We start from the raw sequence: 23040 nt of genomic DNA, 5'->3' as shown, positions 1-23040 counted from the left end.
CGCACGCACACACACACACTTGGGGTAAAGACATGGACATCAAATAGTCTGCAGACCCCCGCTGTGTCAGGCTAGACCAGGGGTCATCAACGTGGTGCCCGCGGGCACCAGGTAGCCCCCCACGACCACATGAGGTGCCCGCAAGCCTGCTTTTCATTCAAGTTTTCAGTTAACAATGTGAGAACACTAGAAAGAAAAGTATTCCGAAACGTAAAATGTGAGTTGTGGATACCAGCATTTTGTGAATGTTTTGGTAAAACAAGCATATTTGATCTGTTTGGGTTGAAATAAGATATGAAAATCATTTCTACAAAAATGAGTAGCTCGTGGCCATTTTCATTTTCTAAAAGTAGCTCTCACAAGAAAAAACATTGGTGACCCCCGGGCTAGACTATTGTCTTGACCAGCAATTGATAGGTCATGTGACTTTGTCATGAGGGTGATAAGACAATTGGCCCAACCTTTGTGTTTTATGATTTCCTCCTCCTCCTCCTTTGATCTTATAGTTTTGTTTTTTGTACTTTCCTGAGTCTTTGATATTATGGTTTCCTGTTTTTTATGGCTTCCTGACTGAGTTTTTGTAAGTATCACTTTATCACACACACACACACAGGTTAATTGATAAGTTTTATGACACAGGCCTGTCTGTCATATGTTCAAACAGTCTGCTGGCTAGACTATTGTCTTGAGCTGCAATTACAGCTTTGATCTGGTTGTTTTAAAAAACATATAAGAGCAAATAGTCTGCAGACCCCTGCTGTGTCAGGCTTGACCAGCAATATGTGACTTTGTCATGGGGGTGATGAGACAATTAGCCCAACCTCTGTGTTTTATGATTTCATGACTCTGTGGTATATTGCCTTTATTGGCTTTCATGTATAACGCCTGTTTTATCCCACTCCGTGGAAACCCAAAGGGGGAGTGGCCTAGATGGGCATTCCTACTTTGCTCTCGGAGAAACAAGGCTGGTGGATGGACAGCTAACAGGTAATATTCAAGATTCAAAATTCAAGAGAGTTTTATTGTCATGTTCATGGTAAAACAGCAGTTATACCATACAATGAAAATCTTATTCTGTTCATTCTCCCAAGAAAAGAAAGAAAACACAAGAAAGAATAAGAACATAAGAAACATAAACATATAAACATATATACCAATAAATTAAGCAACAAAAACAGAAGAGACATTAATACAAATAAATAAATAAATAAATAAATAAAGTGCTATGAGTGTGTGCTTGTGTTGCGAGCGGCGTGTGTGAGTGCTTCATTGAGAAGCCTGATGGCCTGTGGGTAAAAGCTGTTTGCCAGCCTTGTGGTCCTGGACTTCAAACTCCTGTAGCGTCTGCCTGACGGTAGGAGTGTGAATAATGAGTGTTGTGGATGTGTGCTGTCCTTGATGAGGTTGTGTGTTCTGCGTAGGACTCTAGATTTATAAATGTCACCTACGATTGCGTGGCCTCCCAGAACAACACCAGCATCATTAAATTTGCGGATGACACTACAGTCATCGGCCTGATCACTGGTGGTGTTGAAACATCATACAGAAGAGAGGTGGCGGACCTCATAGCTTGGTGTCGTGATAACAATCTCCTTCTCAATACAGATAAGACTAAAGAGATGATCATCGACCCAAGAACAAGGGAAAAGGAGCCGCATAGACCCCGGTTTATTGATAAAGACCATTGATATTGCATGAATCTTTAACAAAATAGCTGTAGTAGAATGGTGGGAGCTCAGGATGTAATGTTTTTTGTAAAAGTACATAATAAATTAGGTCTTTTAAAAACAATAAATATAGATTATAGTTGTAAAAGTATCGGGTGGACTAAAATACAAGAAAGCGGTAAAAAAAAAGTTTGCAATTGACTGTTTTAGATCTTTACTGGTTTGTATTGTTTAAATAGGAAAACTACATTTTTGAGACACACGCACACAGAAAACAGTCACGTGGACGTGATTCGAATTTTTGACTTCCAGATCTTTTGATAGTTTATGACCTCCAGATGTCCCTTTATGACGTCCTGACGCTTTGATCTCTGTCACAAAGGTGTGATTTTATTGTTTTAGTTTTATATTGTTTTATTGCTTAATGAGGGGGCCATAAGAAAATCATGGCAGGTGCCCTAAATCATTTTGACATAAAGTGGACTTTTATTTCTCTGCTATTAGTTAAAACTGCAGAGTAATGAGTAATAATTTGATCCTATTCCTCTCTGATTCTAAGATTATCAACCTAACCTGTGCACCTGTAAATAGTTGAGGTGTAAAATAAAACTCAAGAAAATCTACTGGAGTTGACTTGATAAAGCGTCGTCTGCAATCTTCTCGGCCTTCTCAAGTTAAAGAAGAGGTGTCCACACTTTTGGCAGCATTTGATGAAAGCTTTGATGTAATCTATCAATGAAATGAATTGCACCTATGGTGTATGTATGTATGTATAATACTGTATTAATCCCACAGCAGGGAAATTCACTTGTTACAGCAGCAAGCAAGATACGCAAGTAAAGAATACATAGTGGCACATGGTTCAAGTGGTGCAGGTGTTGTAGAAGGACCTGCGGAACGTCTCCTTATTACACTGTGGGTGTAACAGTCTGCTGCTGAAGGAGCTGCTAGGGGAACCCACAGTGTCATGTAGGGGGTGAGAGGTGTTATGATAATGCCTTGAATACAATATAAGTAACCACTCATGCCAAACGCTTGTTACTTCCTTTCACAGGTAACCAAGGTGACCAAGCTGCTATAAGGAAGTTCCCACAAATCTCTCTTGTGCCAGTTATTGTCCCGTCAAGACATCTTGGTGTATCTGAGCATCTTGTCAGCTTGCTGGCACTCCAAGAATGACACCAAAAAATATTCTGTCATTTGAGGCGGAAGCTGGTCATCCTTGTGGCATCACTGTGGCTGCTTTTCTTACTCTGCAGCCAACTCTGGAATATCAGCTCCACCACCAAGTATGACTGGTTGGACTACACGGACGACAATGATGTCGCTAACCCGGAGAAGGTTTGCAACTTCACAGCCATCCTGCAGGGAGAGCAGGATGAGCTGGACCGAGCCAAGATACTCACCATGACTAAGGACTTCCGCAAGAAGGTCCACATCCCTGATGAGTTTTACATCAACGCTACGAAAGACTGCAAGTGTGTTCACGTATATTTATAAAACCATATTTCTAGTCGGAAAAGGGTGGATCGCTCCCTGCGGGTTGGGAATAAGGTCCTGCCCCAGGTGGAGGAGTTCCAGTATCTCGAAGTCTTGTTCAGGAGTGAGGGAAGGTTGGAGCGTGAAGTCGATAGGCGGATCGGCGCAGCATCTGTAGTATGCGGTCCCTGTACTGGACCGTCGTGGTGAAGAGAGCTGAGCCGGAAGGCAAAGCTCTCAATTTACCGTTTGATCTATGTTCCCACCCTCACCTATGGTCATGAACTTTGGGTCGTGACCGAAAGAACGAGATCGCGGATACAAGTGGCTGAAATGAGTTTCCTCCGTAGGATGGCTGGACTCACCCTAAGAGATAGGGTGAGGAGCTCTGTCATCTGGGAGGAGCACAGAGTAGAGCCGCTGCTCCTTCACATCGAGAGGAGCCAGTTGAGGTGGGTCGGACATCTAGTCTGGATGCCTCCCGGACGCCTCCCTGGTGAGGTGTTCCAGGCATGTCCAGCCGGGACAAGGTCCCGGGGAAGACCTACGACACGCTGGAGTGATTATGTCTCACAGCTGGCCTGGGAACGCCTTGGTGTCCTCCCGGTGGAGGTGGAGGAGGTGGCCGGGGACTGGGAAGTCTGGGCTTCCCTACTGAGGCTGCTGCCCCCGCGACCCGGACCCGGATAAGCGGAGGAGAATGGAATGGAATGGAATATTTCTAGTTGTTTACGAGCAGCATATACCGTAAATGCTTTACTTACACCGCACAGAGGATGTGCTGTTAACTGTGCAACAAGGTTAATACTTGAAGTGCAGGAAAAAGTAGAAAGGGAATTATTGCATTACACAGCAACAGCAGAACCAATGTTGTAATAGTGCTATGCAGCAAATGAAAACTGCCTAACTATCAGGGGTTTGCGTTCAGCCACAGCTGCTAAACACTTTTTGAGCCTAATTAGAGACCTTGGTGGGTATTTGCTTTTGTGACCCTGGTTAACTGAGTAGAGGTGTTAAATGGAGCATTATTTCATTTGTATTAATTACTGAATATTGCAGGAAGTTCAGGTCAAGCAGGAAATATTTACCATTCCCGTTAAGCCAGGAAGAGGAGGACTTCCCCCTGGCTTACTCCATGGTGGTCCATCACAAGGTATGCCACTCATACATCATCATAACCATGACAATGAATACATGTAAAAGCCATATACAGCACAATGCTACACATGTCACATGGAAATAAGACATGATGTCCGAACCAGTGGTGTTGAAAAAAATCCATTCATGTCTGAAATGTGATTCTTATATTACTATTCAGAACGTTCAAGAATGGTTCTTTAAAAAGACATTTTTCAAGCCATATCTGTGCTTACCCGCTGCGTGTGCTATTCGTCAGCAAGCAGATTTCATATTTCAGAATGTATTTGGAATACAGGAAGTGAACAAATCTATTGCAATTGATGTAAAACGGATGGGGGTAGTATTAAATAAGCTTTGCTTCTTCCTACTCCTTTTGGGCATGTGGAACTGTGAATTGTAATGCAACTTGTATGCATGTTGAAATAAATTAAACCATTACCATAGTGTTATCTTCTGGCAATAAGGTGAGCCACTCACAGTAGCTAGCAGGCTAGCCTTAGACGTTGGTGATGTTTCGACATGGTCTTTGCTGAAGGTTGTTATTTCGGTGCACAATTTTCCGGGTAAGAAGGAGCTTGACATGGACGTGCTTTACAGTGTGCAAACTCTGCCAAATCAAAATTAAGTACTTGGCTACTGCCACTACTGTTGCAGCAAAGAGCCTATTCTCTACTGTAGGACATACAGTGACTGCACAGAGGAGCAATCTACTTCCATCCTGTTCTTTCTGCAAAAGAAAGTAGACAGTGTTAGCATTCTGCAAGCACGATATAGTGTTTCAGTGTAAAAAAAAACCCATCACTCACACACACACACACCTGCATCTTTATCAAAATGTTTACATTTTCAAACTACAGTTAAGTTGTTTTGTAGTCTCAAAGTTGAGTGTGTTGCTCTGGTCCACACATCAGGAGTGGGGGCCGGCAAGCTGGCACTCAGGGGTGTCAGAAGTCCGATTGGCTAAAAAAACCCAACAAAAGAACAGCCCCATCGCTAATAGTGTGTATGTGACAAGGGACCAACACTCCTGAAGGCCCGGGGCAGATTACATTGATATGGCAACACCTAGAAGCTCCAATCTGATTGGACAAAAAAAATCTAACATTCACATACACTATTGGAAGCAGTGCCGCCAAGAAACACACTACTAATTGAAGGTAATAGACTGTTGGGAATAAATGAATATTATTTAATGGAATAAATATTAGAATTGAAGGTAAATGTAGGTCAGTGCTTCTGGTAAGTGGTTAGGCCAGCAGAGAAGGCTTTGCTGGCCCTGGCTGCACACCACTGGCTATATGCTACCAAAGTGAGTACTCTTTAGATTTTGTAGTATCATAAAATTGAGATGTACTCGTTTCTGTTTGACTCAACTGATAAGAAAGTACTTAAATGTCATATTTTAATTTTCATGCCATGCAAATGTCAAAAGAAGTTAACATTGAGAGAGTGCCTGAGAGGTCAGTCTCTTCACATAAAGACAAACCACAGGTGACGTTTCGCTGTCTTTGGTCTTCTTCCTTTGTGATTAGTCACTGCAGCCGTATCGTACTGAGCAGCCAGGACGTGTGTTTACTGCTTTCGCTGCATTGCCATAAGTTCCATTTCCCAGTGTTAGGGAAAATAAACTGGTTTCCTCACCAAAATGTTTGGACTGACACCGTACTCAACCGCTAAACAGCGATGATTTATTCATGACTATGTTTTTGAAAAAGTGTGATACAGTGAATTTGTGAAATTGGAAGCCCAAAGTGGCAAGAGATGGCTGTAGACAAATGTGTTGCATGATGGGAAATATATCATGGCAAGTACAGTATTGATTTACAATTGCTCCGACAGGTGCAGAATTTTGAGCGTCTGCTGCGAGCCATCTACACGCCTCAAAACATCTACTGCGTCCACGTGGACAACAAAGCCCCAGCGTCTGTCCGATCAGCCATCAGGTCTATTGTCTCCTGCTTCCCAAACGTCTTCCTGGCGAGCCGCTTAGAGACCGTGGTCTATGCCAGTTGGTCCCGTGTCCAGGCCGACCTCAACTGCATGGCCGACCTTTTGAAGGCCAGCGTCACATGGAAGTACTTCATCAACCTGTGTGGACAGGACTTTCCTCTCAAGACCAACTTGGAGATGGTGCGGGCCCTCCGCTCTCTGGACGGAGCCAACAGCTTGGGGTCCGAGAAGATGCCCAAGAATAAGATGTGGAGGTGGAAGAGCGTTCACCACATAGTTGATGGACATATCAAGGTATGGGTTTCAGTTAGTGAATGGAATCTAAAATTGGTTCAAAGCATAAATAAAAATCCAGAACCTAAAAGCGGCTTGATATTGTGATCCTATCATTTGCAGTTATTTCGTATACACGGTCTGACAAAGTGAGTACACCCCTCAAATTTCACTGATTCTAAGATATCTTCTCTCAGGACAGTACTATAGAGAGTCAACTTGAACATACAGTTTAACCTCAGTTAGCGTACGTCCCGGTTAGCATGTTTTTCGGCTAAAGTTGAAAATTGACACCTAAATGTTGCCTCGCTTCGTGTACATTTTGTACATTTAGTGTACAACATGATGCTCATCTTGTCGTGTTATTAATACACTGTGTGAGTCCAGCTGTGTTCTTAATGCATTTTTATCACAAACCGTCGTCATAAAAATGGCCAAATGAAATAAAATACAAATATAAGGCATTCAGAAGACACATTTAAAGACGTTGTGATGATATGTGGTATAATGTCAGTAATGTTACTGTACAAGTCACTATAATCCCAAACATGGGCTACTCAACTGTGAACCCCCGATGTCACTTGCTGTCCGCGAACTATCCGAGGTTGCACTATGCTTAAAGTAGTCAGTGTTTAGCTTGTATTGCAGTGTATATTGACTAGCCAGTGAAAAGGAGTCAATACACACCCAATATTGTCCAGATAGCTGGTAACACAAGTGAGCAGAAAGTAGCAACTTGCTTACAGTCAAGCATGGTGGTGGTCACGTCACAGCAGTGGGGGAGCTGCACTTCTCTGTGGGAAACATGAATTCCAACATGTACTGTGACAACATGAAACTGAGAAACCAATATAATAACCACCTCAGGATACACCTCAAGATACAGTAGTGTGAAACTGTGTTTGCCCGCTTCCTGATTTTTTTTGCATGTTTGTCACACTTAAATGATTCAGATCGTCAAATAAATGTAGATATCAATCAATGATACACAACTAAACACAAAATGCATTCTCTAAAAGAAACGTTTTATGATTAAGGAAGAAAAAAAATCCAAACCTACATGGCCCTGTGTGAAAAAGAAAAGTAATTGAGATCTATGGAAAAGGTTATAATGCCATTTCTAAAGCTTTGGGACTCCAGCAAACCACAATGTGAGCCATTATCCACAAATGGCAAAAACATGGAAGAATGGTGAACCTTCTTAGGAGTGGCCGGCCAACCAAAATTAAGAGCACAGTGACGACTCATCCAAGAGGTCACAAAAGACTCCACAACAATATCCAAAGAACTGCAGGCCTCACTTGCCTCAGTTAAGGTCAGTGTTCATGACTCCACCATAAGAAAGACACTGGGCAAAAACGGCCTGCATGGCAGACTTCCAAGACCAAAACCACTGCTGAGAAAAAAAGAACATTAAGGCTTGTCTCAATTTTGCCAGAAAATATCTTGATGATCCCAAGACCTTTGAGAAAATACTCTGTGGTCTGACAAGACAAAAGTTGAACTTTTTGGAAGGTGTGTGTCCCATTACATCTGGCGTAAAAGTAACGCTGCATTACAGAAAAAGAACATCGTACCTGCAGTAAAATATGGTGGTGGTAGTGTGATGCTCTGGGGCTGTTTTGCTGCTTCAGGACCTGGAAGACTTGCTGTGATAAATGGAACCATGAATTCTGCTGTCTACCAAAAAATCCTGAAGGATAACATCCGACCATCTGTTGGTGACGTCATGCTGGAACCAACTTGGGTTCTGCAGCAGGACAATGATCCAAAACACACCTCTGAATGTCCACCTCTGAATGGCTGAAGAAAAACAAAATGAAGACTTTGGAGTGGCCTAGTCAAAGTCCTGACCTGAATCCTATTGAGATGCTGTGGCATGACCTTAAAGGAAAAATGCACTTAAAAAAAAAAATTGGCCCATCAACCACAATCCTTATGTGAGACATGAACACATACAGTATGTCTTTCCCTTTCCTGTGTGTTCTAACGATTTAAAAACAGAACGTATGGAACTCGGTTATTCCGCCTATAAAGTCGTCTGAAAAAGTCTCCCAAAAAGTGCCAACAATGCTCCATTTACGTATAATGTGACGTGCATATTAAGCAAGTTACAGCACCATAGTTAAAATCATTAACATTGTTACGCCGATTGAAGTACGTTACTGGCGCATTGACACTGAGCCATACCACACAAAGTAGCTACTAGCCGGCTGGCAACGAGCTTCACTACATTATTAATATTTTAATTTGTTTGATCTGAAATTTTTAAGTGTGACACACATAATAAAAAATAAGAAATCAGCAAGGGGGCAAACCCTTTTTCACACCACTGTATATCCAAATTACATTTCTGTTTCATCTCCAGTGTATGGTACTCTTATCTCCATATTTCACCAAAATGGAATGGGTTCTTGCTCTCACAGCTATGCTAAAGCATCACATGACCATATTTCAATGTTTTATGGCAGTGAAACCAAGTTGTACTGTATTCACGCTTGAACTAACATGAAGTTCCACTGATTCCCATGTTCCTGTGCAGAGAGTGGGAAAGCCAAAGGAGCCACCACCCTTCAACCTCCCAATTTTTTCTGGAAACACCTATATTCTGGTCACCCGAGCTTACGTTGGTAGCGTCCTGGAGGACAAACGCATCCAGGCACTCATGGACTGGGCCAAGGACACGTACTCGCCTGATGAGTTCCTGTGGGCGACCATTCAAAGGATGCCCGGCATCCCCGGCTCCACGTGGCTCCACCCCAAATATGACCTCAGCGACATGAACGCCTTAGCGCGGCTCTGCAAGTGGGAGTGGCACGAGGGCGTACGGGCCTCTCTGGATGCCGTGTACCCCAAGTGTCATGGCACCCATGTGAGAAACATATGTATTTATGGGGCCGGAGACTTGCAGTGGATGCTGAAGCAGCATCACCTCTTTGCCAACAAGTTTGACATCGACTTTGACGCTGTGGTTGTTTACTGTTTGGAAAAATACCTGAGGCAAAAAGCTCTGGCTGCCTTAGAGTAGATGGAAGTGGACTTTTTCTTTCTCCGAATAGGGCTGTCCCGATACAACTATTTCGATTCCAATACCTTAGTGTTGGAGATGAAATTCTCCACAACCTACTAAAGGTCAAAGGACCACTTTGAAAAATTAATTAAGCCAATTTGACCTCCCCTTACTGTTTGTTCATCTCCAGTTAGGAGAAGGAAAGAAGACTCACACACCAAATTAGATTTACAAAACGTATTGAAAAATAAGTCAGACAGAATAATTTTACAGCTACGGAGCTCCGAACCCCGTTACATGCACCAGTTCCCTGCGCCTCCAGCTGAATGAGAAAGAGTGTTCCGATACCTGTACGGGACTTCTGACTAACAATTTTAGTCTGTTTTGCCTAGCACCTAGAACGCTTACTGGGATCAGGTGGTTTCTTCACTGACATTGAGATGAATCCGCCGTATTTAACAAATCCCCCTTTGTAGTCAGACTTCCCCACAGCAGCCATTCTCGAGTGTACGGACATGCCTAACTAATCTAGCTTTGCCATTTTACTATTTTCGTTTACTTCTAATTCATGCTAACAAGGGTGCAATATGTATTTACAAAATAAGACGTGACAAGTCAACCTCGCACCACTCTGTCCAACTCCCACGGTCTTTCCCCCACAAAGGCCTGTTGTTTGGTGCCACTGACGCAGCTTGTCTGCTCACGCAGAGTTTGAAAAACATGTTAGCACATCAGGACAGTGTTTCAGAAGACAATCTCTGTGATTTTTTATACAAAGCCTTTTTTTTCATGGTCAACACTATAAACATACATGTCACCCATATGTGTATGATAGAACATTTGTCACTTGCCAGTTTGCATGCTTACATTTCTATGAGATAAGGGAAGCAGAGTACAGTATCTCCTGATTCAAAACATGGGCATGTGACACTCCTGCTGTTATCTAATTGTGGTACCAAAAAGTGAAATATCAAGTGGTTTTTCAAACATTAGAGCAATTTGGACTAAATTATTGACATGAGTACATAAGTGATGCTACTCTTGTTCATGTTTCCGTAGCTTCACACTAGGACCAACAAGAGTGAAGGCTACTGGCACGCACACACAAAAGGATGTCAAACACTGTGCATATTTTGTTAATTTTTGTTTTATTTTCAGTTTCGGTCTATATCCTCAAACAATTAACCTAGCAGAATTACAACTCCCAGTGCCACTTTAATTGATAATATTCTTTCAGATGAAGTTGAAAACAATATAATGAGTGGATTAATGATAAATTAAAGCAATCACCTTCCAGATTTTACTCTTTACAATAACGAATGTCCAAAAAATAAACAGTAAAATGTTCATTGTTTTAAAAGGGTAAAAACAGAGGAATCTTATTGATGCATTTATAAGATTATGATCCCTAGAAATGTATTTTCTTTCATGCTTTCAATATCCACTCCGTTTATTTGTATTTGATCGTACGTATCCTTTCTGCTATTTCCACATAGCATTATTTTGTTTTACTTTGTTAAAATGTTGTGATTAATTGTATCAAAGGATTTTGTGAGATCCATGAATACTGCAACTGCACACCTTCTGTGGTCTATAGCATTAGTAATTTCCTCCGTGATTTTGATCAGTGCCATAGAAGTTCAAATGTTAGCTCTGTATCCGTATTGACTACCTGCTAGCAATTTGTTATTAAAATAACAAAATAGTTTCTCGATAATTTTAGAAAATTTAGGTAATGAGGAAAGTGGACGGTAATTTGTAAATTGATGTTTATCTCCATTTTTGGAACCACGTTAGCTATTTTCATTTTGTTCAAAAATGTTCCAGTCTGAAATGATAAGTTACTGATATATGTTAACGGTTCTACAATCTCATTGATAAGCCTTTTTATTGTTTCCATTTCGATTCCATTACAATCAGTTGATGTTTTTGCCTTCAAGTTGTTGACAATGTCAGTGGTTTCCTTTTTAGTTTAGTTCACAGTGAGAAACATGGAATTGAGATCCCTATCTATGGTATCATTCCATTTGTCCATTGTCTGGAGTTTTAGAATTTATTTCTCCAGTTTTGGTCCAATATTTACAAAATAGTTGTTAAAAATTTCAAGTACCTCATTCATATCATCCTTATTAGTGTTTCCAACCATGAAATAGTGAGGGTAGTCTGCTTTCTTAGTGCTGTTCCTTATAATACTTTTTAAGATGCACCAAGTTGCTCTCATGTTATTTTTATTCTTATCAAGTACATGACTATAGTATTCCTTCCTGCACGCTCTCAAGATAGTTGTCAACTTATTTTTTATAAGTCTTATACTTTTTTCCTGCTTCTTTAGTTTGTTGAATAATAAATGTCCTGTATAAAGTATTCTTCTTCTTACAGGCGCTTTTTAGTCCTTTTGTCATCCATGGCTGGTTTTTCTTTTGCTTCTTGGACTTTTCTTGCCAGAGACAGTTGTTATCCTAGAGCTCCGTGTAAGTGTTTAGAAAGCCATCATATGCTTCATCCACATCTTTTACACTGTAGACACTCTCCCATCTTGTTCTTCTAGATCTTTCCTGAAAGCGCTGATGCTATCTTCTGTGCGCAGTCTTTGAAAAGTCTTTTTAGCCACCATCTGTCTTTTATTATAATGTTCATTGTAAATTGTAAAGACTGGAAGATGATCACTGATGTCACTGTTTAACAGGCCACTAGTTGTGTTATTGTCAAAGTCATTGGTGAATATACTGCATTATCCATAAGGGTGGCACAGTGGTCTGTTATTCTGCTTGGTTTAATAATTTTAGGATATAGACTAAAACTGTACATTGTGTCTGTAAAATCATCTATTTCCTTGTACTTATGTGGATTCACACACATATTAAAATTGTTTTTGGACCTATGTCTGTAAAGGTTGTCTTAATCCAGTCCTTAAACATTCCAGTCCTTGACTCTGGAGTTCTATACACAAAGCCTATTAAGACATTTTTGCTTTTTTCTTTACAGATTTCAATGGTTCCACATTCTAAGATGTTGTCAATAACAAATGACATGTTCTTTACCATTTTGTAGTTCAGATGTTTATTCATGTAAACAGCCACACCTCCTCCACTTGAATTGTTCCAGTTTATACTGTACAGGTCATTTCATATCCTTCCAGCCCAAAGTCCATTCCTTTGTTAGCATTAATCCAAGTTTCTGAGATTGCTATTGCTTTGAAGGGTTCCTTGAATTGGTTCAAATACTGTTTGATGTTATTAAAGTTTGCATACATGCTTCTGCTGTTTATGTGGATAATGGACAACTTATTGCCGATATTAAAACTGTTGTTGTATTGCTCCTCAGTATAATAACAGTCATTAGTAATGGGAGAAACAAAAATTTAGATGTATGTCTTTTTCCATATCCAATTGCTTGTGATCTGTGAAAAAGTGTCCAATTGTAGATCTTCTTGTGGTATATTAAAGCCGTTTTCCTCCATGTTGGGAGACCTCAGTATTTATCTAGATCCTTGATGTCTTTGACAACAAGAACTCTAGCCCCTGCTCCTCCATTTAATTTGTTGCAAGATTTTGCAGTTTGCACTCCATGTTCCTTGGATCCTTCCTCGCTTCCTCAGATCACGTGCTTTCTTCGCAATTTCAGCATTGCGCTTTGTCAGGTGGTCATTCATGTAGACGTTTCAGCAGTGCAGTCTTGAATTTCCTGTCAGTGAACTTGACAATGATGACGGGTACAGTGCTTTTCCTGCCATACAGTAGGATAAATGTATCAATAGTGTGGATGTCTACGTCCCCCTCCTGAGATTGTAAAAAGGTGACAACTTCTTGCTCCGTTGAGGCGACATTGATTTCATCCGGTTCGTCAGTATTTGCCTCTGTCCTGGCATAGGACCTAGGTTTGATCCGAAGCCCCGTCACTACTTGTACCACATCATTCATTCACGTGTTCTGATCCATGTCATCTATGGTGGTTTTCAATTGATTTTGTCTTTTTCTTCAGAATCTTTTTTTGAGAGTGGCTCTCAATGCTGCATTACTTTCCTGGAATTCTTTGTTCTCCACCCTGAGAAATTGAACCGGATATCGGCGTCTGGGGGGTGGATACTGAACCGGCACCTTCCATACTTATAACTGAATCCGGAGTGCTTTGACCTGAACTGCTCCAGCCACCGCTTGATCCACTTCTTCTCTCTTTTATCTTTGACTTTATTGGAGGTGCTTAGCAACACTGAGCTTGTTTTACAATGCCTTCGGTGTTTAATATTAGTAATAGTAACAGAGTTTGTGTCTCACCAGTCCTTGTTAGCCGGAGATGTCTCCTCAAGAAGACTCCAAGATGTTTTAAGAGTCCGGCTTCGTGAGCAGCCGTCAAGCCGCGGCTAGCTTGATAGCTCCAACTAAATGTTTGTTTTGGTGAGTTTAGTCCACTCGCTGGTCCGAATGAAGGCAGAAGTCTCAGCACTCACTTGCAGAGTTGTAATCTCAAGATGTGGTCTCAAAAAGTCACAAAAAGTTTAAAATTCCGGTAATAAGCGTCCTTTCCGTACAACAGGAAGTTTATCACAAATATGTGGTAAACTATATTAAATGTTGCATTATTACAGTAAAAGCGTTGCAATGATTCACTTCTTAGGGAATAATCTCCACAGGAGGATTTTACGGACTATCTCAGGAAATATAATTTTCTCAAACATTGGGGAAGGGGGGGGGGGGGGGAATTAAAACCTACCTGTAACCCACATTTAAAACAAGAAGTCTAACCCATGTGATCAGTAATTACAAGTGATCAAGATTTATAAATAATAAACTATTAAAATGAATAAAATGCCCTTTTGAATTACACAAATGAGCCTTAAAATTCATAAATATGTCTTAAAATATTGAAATGTGTGCATATTCTTGATAAAAAGTCACCTTAAAAGAGAAAATGTTTTCATATTCCTTTAAGAATAGTAAAAGTCCCTGGACACAAAACAGAGCACTTCCCCTTTAAGGGAGCGAGGCTTCTTAGCGCTAGCAGTGCAGTCGAAGAGCTGAGAGCACAGAGGCAACTGCCGAGAGGAAAAGTGAAATGTAAAGTGATTAAGGATCGCTAAAAAGATACTTACCTGGTCGATGAGCCACCAGAACCACATCTTACTGAGCAAGAATTGACTTTTGGTGAGTTTTGTATTTTGGAACTTAGTTTGAACTGTTTAGTTATAGTGCAGGACTAATGTGTGTATGTGCAGAGAGCTACAAAGCACAATAGTTGTGACGCAGTTAATATTTTGCCCTTCTGAGAATGTTATATGTGAATATACTGTATATGTGTTAATATATATATGTGGTGTGAGGTGGGAAAATGTTTATTTGTGCTATATGTTTGAGAACGACAGTGATTTTGCCAGTTAAAACCGTCCGTAGCCAACACGATGGAAACGTTAACCGCCATTTTAGGCTGAGGTGAATGTCATAGCTTTGTTGATATAAGTAAATGTGAACTTGTGATTTATGTACAGTATTTGTAGTGACTTATTATCTTCATGACCTGTCATGCAGGTCAGGTTTTTTTCCGTTTTGTACCTTTTGCATTGGATTAAAGCACCTGTAAGAGTGTGGGAGACACCTCTACAGTGGAGACAAGATGGCGAGCCAGATCCATGGACTACAGTTTTAGAACCTTCGTGGTGATTACAAGTGAATCCGTTTCCTATTGGTGAACATTGCTGCCAGTGCGGTAGGAACATTGACTCTTTTATTTTCCTCATCTCAACCAAGCTTTGGATTTCCTCACCTGGATTCTACTTCAACATTTGATTGGAAGTCAAATACACTTCTGAACTGAGTAGAAAAAGACTGAAAAGTGTATCACGCTGTGTATCCTTCAAGATCTTTGCAATTTTGTGGTGAAAGTGTGATTGTTTTGAAATTGATTTTGGGTTGAATCATACTTGTAATTGATTCTTTCCTAAACAAAGAGTTAACTCAACAAAAATAGAAATATCATTAGAAATTATTTACCTGTTAACCTAACCAGGGAAAAGTACTCACAGACCGGTCTGATAGATAAAATAACTCAAGTTAAAATTAGAGACATTGGAAAAATATTCTCTCTTTTATTTACCTTTCATTTTCCTGGAGTGTTTTATGCTGTTTATATTGTATGATTTTCTGAATTTTCTTGTTAGTAAATTGCCGGCTCAAACTTCAACTTTTGGTCTTTGGTCTATTCACACATTCTCATTCCACTCCTTCTGAACCTAGATCTGGTCCTGTAGTATTGTTAGTATATCGGTGTATACAAGTGCTACATACAAACTTTTGGCGAGCCAGCCAGGAGTGGAAACAAGGTGTGAAACTAGTAACCAGAGACCAGACTACATTGTTTACACTGACTCAAAATGGAAGTCATTCAGGCATCAGGTGTTAAAATTCCAAATTCGGTCCTTGTTAGTGGTTTGACAAATACAATAGTAGATGAAGAGTTTTATAGCTTTTTAACCCAGTATGGCTCTATTCAGAGAAAAATCCCAGTAGACTCAACCCAGACAGAGTCAGACGTGCAGGCAATGATAGAATATACATATGGTACAGCCCTACAGTCACTTTCTCCTTTACTGCCACACAACCTTGTTAGCAAAACTCAGGCAGATGTTACTTACCATGTGAGGGCGCTAACAAGTGTCTACACACCTGCAGTTAGCCAGTCAGCTACACAAACTTACCTTACAGAGCTAAAAGACATTGCAAAGCAGGGTGGCAAAGACTCTGCTGATGTTCTGAGGCAGGAACTCTCCCGCATAAGTGAAACTGTTGACCAAGATAACTCTGAGGACCAAGAGGATACAGAAGCAAGTGAGGATGATGTCAATGGAAATGTTTCCGAGAACCAAGCACAGGTGAGCCCTCAGCCAAGTGCTCCACATGCTCATACTTCTACATCAGATTCTGCACAGTTGCAACAACCCCCCAAAGACAAAACAAAGCACAATTTAGGCATCACTACTATTTGCCCACCTGAAGTGCAAAAAGTCGTTGTCGAACACATCGTTAAATACGAAGATTCAGCACAAGCACAGGCTACTGTGAGACTCCGACCTTTCTCTGGATGTGTACCCAGGCCAAGCAATGAAGTGGACTATGAGACATGGCGTTCCAATGCTGACTTTCTGCTGAGAGATGAGCGACAATCAGACTTGCATAAGTCCCAAAAGATTCTCGACAGCTTGTTATCACCAGCTGTCGATTTAGTGAAACAGTTAACTCCTCACTCACCCCCATTAATGTATCTTGACATTCTGGACTCAGCTTTTGGCACAGTTGAGGATGAAGACGACCTCTACGCCAAATTCCTGAACACACTGCAAAACTATGGTGAAAAATCATCAACCTATCTTCAACGGTTGCAAGTGATGCTGAACACCACCCTCAGGAGAGGTGGTGTAAGTAGAACTGATCTCGACAGCCAACTGTTAAAACAATTCTGTAGATGATGTTGGGACAATGCCCTAATATCTGAACTAAAGCTGGAACAAAAGAAACATAGCCCACCAACTTTTGCAGAACTCCTTCTGATACTTCACACTGAAGAAGACAAACGCACCTCCAAAGAGTTTTGCATGAAACAGCATTTTGGCACCTCGAAGCAGAAAGTGTTTTCACTTCAAGGCAAGAAAGGCCCCGGGACCGGGCGGCATCAGCCCTAGAATCCTTAAGGACTGTGCTGACCAGCTCTGTGGAGTTCTCAGGCACTTGTTCAATCTCAGCCTGAGCCTGGAGAAAGTCCCGGCCCTGTGGAAGACCTCCTGTGTGGTCCCGATCCCAAAGACACCGCGTCCCAAGGAGCCTAACCACTTCAGGCCTGTTGCCTTGACCTCTCACCTGATGAAGACCATGGAGAGGATTATCCTGCAGCACCTGCGACCCCTGGTGGCCACTCAGCTGGACCCCCCGCAGTTTGCTTACCGGCCTCGGATTGGAGTGGATGACGCAGTGATCTACCTGCTGCACAGATCACTGCTACACCTGGAGGACAGCGGGAGCGCTGTGAGGGTCATGTTTTTTGACTTCTCCAGTGCCTTCAACACCATCCAGCCGTCACTACTCAGAGTGAAGATGGAGAGTGTGGGAGTAGACCAACACCTGACTGCATGGGTTATAGACTACCTCACCAACAGACCACAGTATGTGAGGCTCCGTCACTGTGTGTCTGACATGGTACTCTGCAGCACAGGTGCCCCTCAGGTTACGGTGCTCTCCCCTTTCCTCTTCACCCTCTACACCTCGGACTTCACACACAACTCCACACAGTGTCACATCCAGAAGTTCTCCGACGACACAGCCATCGTTGGTTGTGTTTCAGAGGGGAATGATCTGGAATACAGGACGGTCATCAGGGACTTTGTCAGCTGGAGTGAGCTTACCAGCTGCAACTCAACACCAGCAAGACAAAGGAGATGATCATTAACTTCCAGAGGAAAACATCTCACTTTACACCGGTGAACATCCAGGGAGCGGACATAGACTTGGTAGACAGCTACAAATTCCTGGGTGTTCACCTTAACAACAAGCTGGACTGGTCCGTCAACACCCACGCCCTCTACAAGAAGGGCCAGAGTCGCCTCCACCTGCTGAGGAGACTGAGGTCCTTTGGTGTGTGCAAGACTCTCTTACGGACCTTTTATGACTCTGTGGTGGCCTCAGCCATCTTCTATGCTGTGGGCTGCTGGAGAGGGGGCAGCACGGAAATGGACAGGAGCAGGATCAATAGGCTGATCAGGATAGCGAGCTCTGTCCTGGACGGTCCTCTGGACTCCGTGGAGGAAGTGGGGGAGAGAAGGATGTTGGCAAAGCTGACATCCATCATGGACAACACCTCTCACCCGCTACATGACACTGTTGTTTCCCTGGGCAGCTCCTTCAGCAGCAGACTGTTACACCCACGGTGTAAGAAGGAGAGGTTCCGCTGACCGCTGTCAGGCTCTACAACACCTGCACCACCTGAACCATGTTGTAGTCACTATGCATCCTTTACACTGTAGTCTTTACTTGCGTATCTTGCTTGCTTGCTGCTGTAACAAGTAAATTTCCCCGCTGTGGGATAAATAAAGTACATACATACATACATACATACACATTTCCAAGGTGCTTATATTCCATCACCTGAAGAACACAGTACACAGCAAAGTACTGACCAAAGACAAGAGACTAAATCTGAAATACAAGACTTAAAGAAACAAATAGCTGATTTGCAGTCCCAACTATCAAAGATCAAACAGACCAGTAAGACCAATTCAGAGAAAGCACCTGCCCGAATTGTCCGCAACAAATCCCTCACAGAGAGTTGTAAAGTGCGAGCAGCACAACCTACCAACCTCAACAAGAACAATCAAAACCACAAACCCAGACCGTGGTAATGTTTCAGATGTGGAGAAGATGGTCACATAAAGCTCCAGTGTGATGCTAAACCCAATCCCTCTCTTGTAGATTATAAAAGGAGACTGTTGCGAGAAAAACAATCAGAATGGGAAAAGAAAAATGTCCTCTCGACTGCTAACCAGTTAAACTAGCAACAGCCACTATTGAGGGACAAATGGGGGCTGAAACATCAAAAATGTGTCCCAAAAGCAGACGACATGCCTTACTAGCAAGCTCGCAATCCAAGCAGCAGCGAGCAAGCCTACAAAAGGGACTGGTTGGTGCTAAAACCACAGCCCAAGTGACCATAGCAGACAAAAACTGTAACTGCTTGTTAGACACCGTGCTTGTTAGACACCAAGTGACAACAATTCCAGTCTCGTTCTACAAACACAATTTATCTCATTTACCTATGGAATCTTTAGACAAGATCTTAGAAGTAGAAGCCGCTAATGGCGAAGGTGTCCCTTACTTGGGGTATATTGAAGAAAAATATCACCTTTCCCAAAAGTGCTTTTGGCGCGGATATTGAGGTGTCCACCCTAGCCTTAATCGTGCCTGACATGCGTTCCACCCTGTCATCAGTCTTGATAGGTACCAACACCTTAGATGTTCTTTATGAGCAGTACTCAGACACCATATCCCAGTGCTCAATGTCATTGTCCTGGGGATACAGAGTTGTCCTTCAAACTCTTGAAGCGAGAAGACGACATAAAGACGATTCTGGCTTTGGCGTCTTTTGCAAAACTTCTGAAGTCATTCGCCCTGGTGAAACGAGAGTTGTGGAAGGATCTTTCAACTGCCAAACACCAGATTTTGGAAAATGGGTAGTGATTGAACCACCAAAAAACTATTCCCTACCAGGTGGCACAATGGTCATAAATGTTCTAACGAGCATCCCACCCAAATATCCTTGTTGCATACCAGTAATCCTTAAGAATGAATCCGATCACAAAATAACCATTCCCTCAAAGAGTACAATTGCTGAAGTCAATGCGGTTCAAATGGTTCAGTCTATCACCAACACTACCGCAGATCCATCAACAAGACCCAACCAGAAACCACCCACCAACTTTGACTTTGGAGACTCCCTAATACCAAGTGAATGGAAGGAGCGGATACTCAAAAAGTTGAACTCCATGACAGATGTTTTTGCACAAAATGATCTTGACTTTGGTCGCACTGACAAAATAAAACACCATATCAAGCTCAATGACGAGACACCATTTAGGCACAAAGCAAGACCTATACATCCACAAGACATGGAAGCTGTGCGAAAACATTTACAAGAGCTCCTCGACAGCGAAATCATCCGTGAGTCCGAGTCACCTTTCTCCTCACCCATTGTAGTCGTCAGGAAAAAGAATGGCAATGTTAGAGTCTGTATAGACTATCGAAAACTTAACCTCCAAACTGTAAAAGACTCATATGCCCTTCCTAATCTGGAAGAGTCCCTTTCAGCCCTGAATGGATCTAAATGGTTCTCTGTGTTAGATCTCAAGTCTGGATTCTACCAAATTGAGATGGAGGAGTCCGACAAGCACAAAACTGGCTTTATGTGTCCACTTGGGTTTTTTGAGTTTAATAGAATGCCGCAAGGGATTACTAACGCCCATAGCACGTTCCAGAGGCTTATGGAGCCTTGTATAGGAGAGTTGAACTTGAAGCAAGCCCTTGTCTTTATCGATGACTTGATTGTGTTCTCTTCCACCTTAGAGGAACACGAGGAGAGACTGCTGAATGTACTCACCCGATTGAGAGAGTACGGTTTGAAACTGTCTCCTGATAAATGTAAGTTTTTCCAGACTTCTGTCAAGTATTTAGGCCACATTGTGTCCGAAAAAGGCATTTAAACTGACCCTGAAAAGATCTCAGCCCTTAAAACATGGCCAAAACCAAACAATCTTAAGGAATTAAGAACTTTCCTAGGCTTCTGTGGCTATTACCGCAGATGTATCAAAGATTATGCAAAGATCGTGAAACCACTAAATGCACTCACCGCTGGATATCCACCAGTGCGCAAAAACAGTCATCTCAAAGCAAGTGCAAGGGAGTACCACAACCCGAAAGACATTTTTGGTGACAGATGGACACTGGAATATCAAACAGCATTTAACACTGTGATTAACAAGCTAACAACAGCTCCTGTCCTTGGTTTCGCTAACCCTAAGCTCCCCTACATCCTACATACGGATGCAAGCACAGTTGGGTTAGGTGCCGCTTTGTACCAAGAGCAACAAGGACAGAAACGAGTCATTGCTTACGCAAGCCGTGGCTTATCACAGTGTGAAGCGAGATACCCAGCTCACAAGTTGGAATTTCTTGCTCTTAAATGGGCAGTTTCAGAGAAATTCCAAGATTATTTGTATGGAAGTCAATTCCTTGTGGTCACTGACAGTAATCCATTAACATACCTTCTCACGTCTGCTAAACTTGATGCTACAAGCTACAGGTGGTTAGCTGCATTGTCAACATTCGAGTTCAAACTGCAATATAGGGCAGAAAAGCAGAATCAGGATGCAGACGGACTGTCTAGGCACCCACAGGATGGTCAGACCAGTGATTTCACTTCACAAAAAGAGATGGAAAGAATAAGACAGTTTGCACAGAGGCACTTGTCTGAACCTGAAACTTGCTGACTGAGAATACAGTTAAAGCCATCTGTGACAAACATTTAGTCCATTACATTGACAATGACCCCACAGAGACATTGCCTAGTACCACCTTGGTCATGTCACTTGCCCACAATTCAAAAGCCATACCATCAAACTTCAGTAATGACCATTGTGATGGTCTACCTGTCATCCAGCACTTCACAATTGATGACTTAATAGAAAAACAAAGAGCTGATACCTGTATCAGGGAAGTCATACACCAGATTGAATCCGGTGAGATACCCTTTTCATCCGTGAGGAAAGAAATCCCTCAACTAGGTTTGCTGTTAAGGGAATGAAACCGACTGGAACTATTGAATGGTGTATTGTATCGAAAACGACAACAAGGTTCGCAAACAAAAAAATCTTACCAACTTGTGTTACCTGAAGAACTCAGATCCTCTGTCTTAAATAGTCTACATGATGAAGTCGGCCACATGGGCATAGAACGCACTTTGGACCTTGTAATAGCACGGTTCTATTGACCCAAAATGTCAACCGACGTGTATGTAACTAGGAACTTTAGCTGACAGATCAAAACATTTTCCAAGTAATGTATTTAGTTGTATATGCATCACGCTACACATTTTGAAAATGAGGCAACACTTTACAATAAGGTATACAAAATGGCAACCGCAACCGGAGGTCGGCTACATGTCGTTATTTTTCTTTATTTTTGCTGTCTGTTCATTTATTCATTCGTTGCATTCTACCTAATTTGTTATCCAAAAGTCAAACACCACACACATTGCTGTTTTAGTTGGTTTGGTGCAGCCAGTGTTTTTTACACAGAAAGATCCCACAAAATAATTTTGACAGGTCAATTTTGGGCAGTTTTTTCAGATTTCAAAGCAGGAAAAAGGTGGCCGAAATGACAGGGGAAACCACTCATGCCAACTTAACGACTTTGATTAACTGACTTTAATTTCTGCTACATTAAAAACTAACTTCCACCAGGTTATCACCAGTGCTTGTGAAGTTGGCGCTGATCCAAATGTAAAGAAGCATAAATAGAAGCGCAAGGTGATTAAGCCCCAACATCTGTGTGTTTTCATCTGGCTAATCTTAAATAAGTGTGATCAAATGTGGAATTAGTACAGCTTCTGTTAGGACATTAACAGAGCGCCACGGCTGTTCAACTCCAGTGGACAACATCCACATGTCACTCCTTGACACTGGGAACACTGAGCTAGCTTGGATTGCAAGGCAAGGCCTATCGCATATAGCACTTACTGTACCTATTAATGAGTGAATTGTACACAAGTGCGCGGCAAGTGTAACATGCATTTGATTTGAAAGCGCATGCAGAGCTGGATAAAGCTGCTGGACGCTACTTCAAATGCAGCTACTGACATCTTGTGGAGTTCATAAAAACTTGATCAGGAGGTTGCCTACAGCCTATATTGCTATTTCAGGCGTACTGCGTAGCCAGGGGTGGCCACTTGGCCTCAGTTAACACCCAAACCATGTACGACTTCAAGGGATTG

The 23040-nt window shown here is 42.0% G+C and overlaps 1 protein-coding gene across 1 annotated transcript; it reads left to right on the top strand.

Annotated features, from left to right (window-relative positions):
- Positions 1–967: 967 nt before the first annotated feature.
- LOC129183294 (beta-1,3-galactosyl-O-glycosyl-glycoprotein beta-1,6-N-acetylglucosaminyltransferase-like) lies at positions 968–12327 on the top strand. The gene is made up of 5 exons (XM_054780381.1): positions 968–987; positions 2722–3145; positions 4206–4299; positions 6126–6530; positions 9052–12327. Exons 2-5 carry the CDS (start codon positions 3075–3077, stop codon positions 9535–9537), a joined length of 1056 nt encoding a protein of 351 aa, XP_054636356.1. The 5' UTR covers positions 968–987; positions 2722–3074; the 3' UTR covers positions 9538–12327.
- Positions 12328–23040: the final 10713 nt, after the last annotated feature.

The sequence above is a fragment of the Dunckerocampus dactyliophorus genome, chromosome 6 (genome assembly GCF_027744805.1).
Source record: "Dunckerocampus dactyliophorus isolate RoL2022-P2 chromosome 6, RoL_Ddac_1.1, whole genome shotgun sequence".
In the NCBI taxonomy this organism is placed as follows: Eukaryota; Metazoa; Chordata; class Actinopteri; order Syngnathiformes; family Syngnathidae; genus Dunckerocampus; species Dunckerocampus dactyliophorus.
Note: the sequence above shows the minus strand (reverse complement) of the source record. Positions and strands in the feature narration are given on the sequence as shown.

Excerpts from the sequence above, each read along its gene's own strand:
- LOC129183294 (XM_054780381.1), top strand. The coding sequence starts at position 3,075 with ATGACTAAGGACTTCCGCAAGAAGGTCCACATCCCTGATGAGTTTTAC. Across the intron at positions 3,146-4,205 it reads AACGCTACGAAAGACTGCAA|GAAGTTCAGGTCAAGCAGGA; the intron begins GTGTGTTCACGT and ends TGAATATTGCAG. Across the intron at positions 4,300-6,125 it reads CCATGGTGGTCCATCACAAG|GTGCAGAATTTTGAGCGTCT; the intron begins GTATGCCACTCA and ends TTGCTCCGACAG.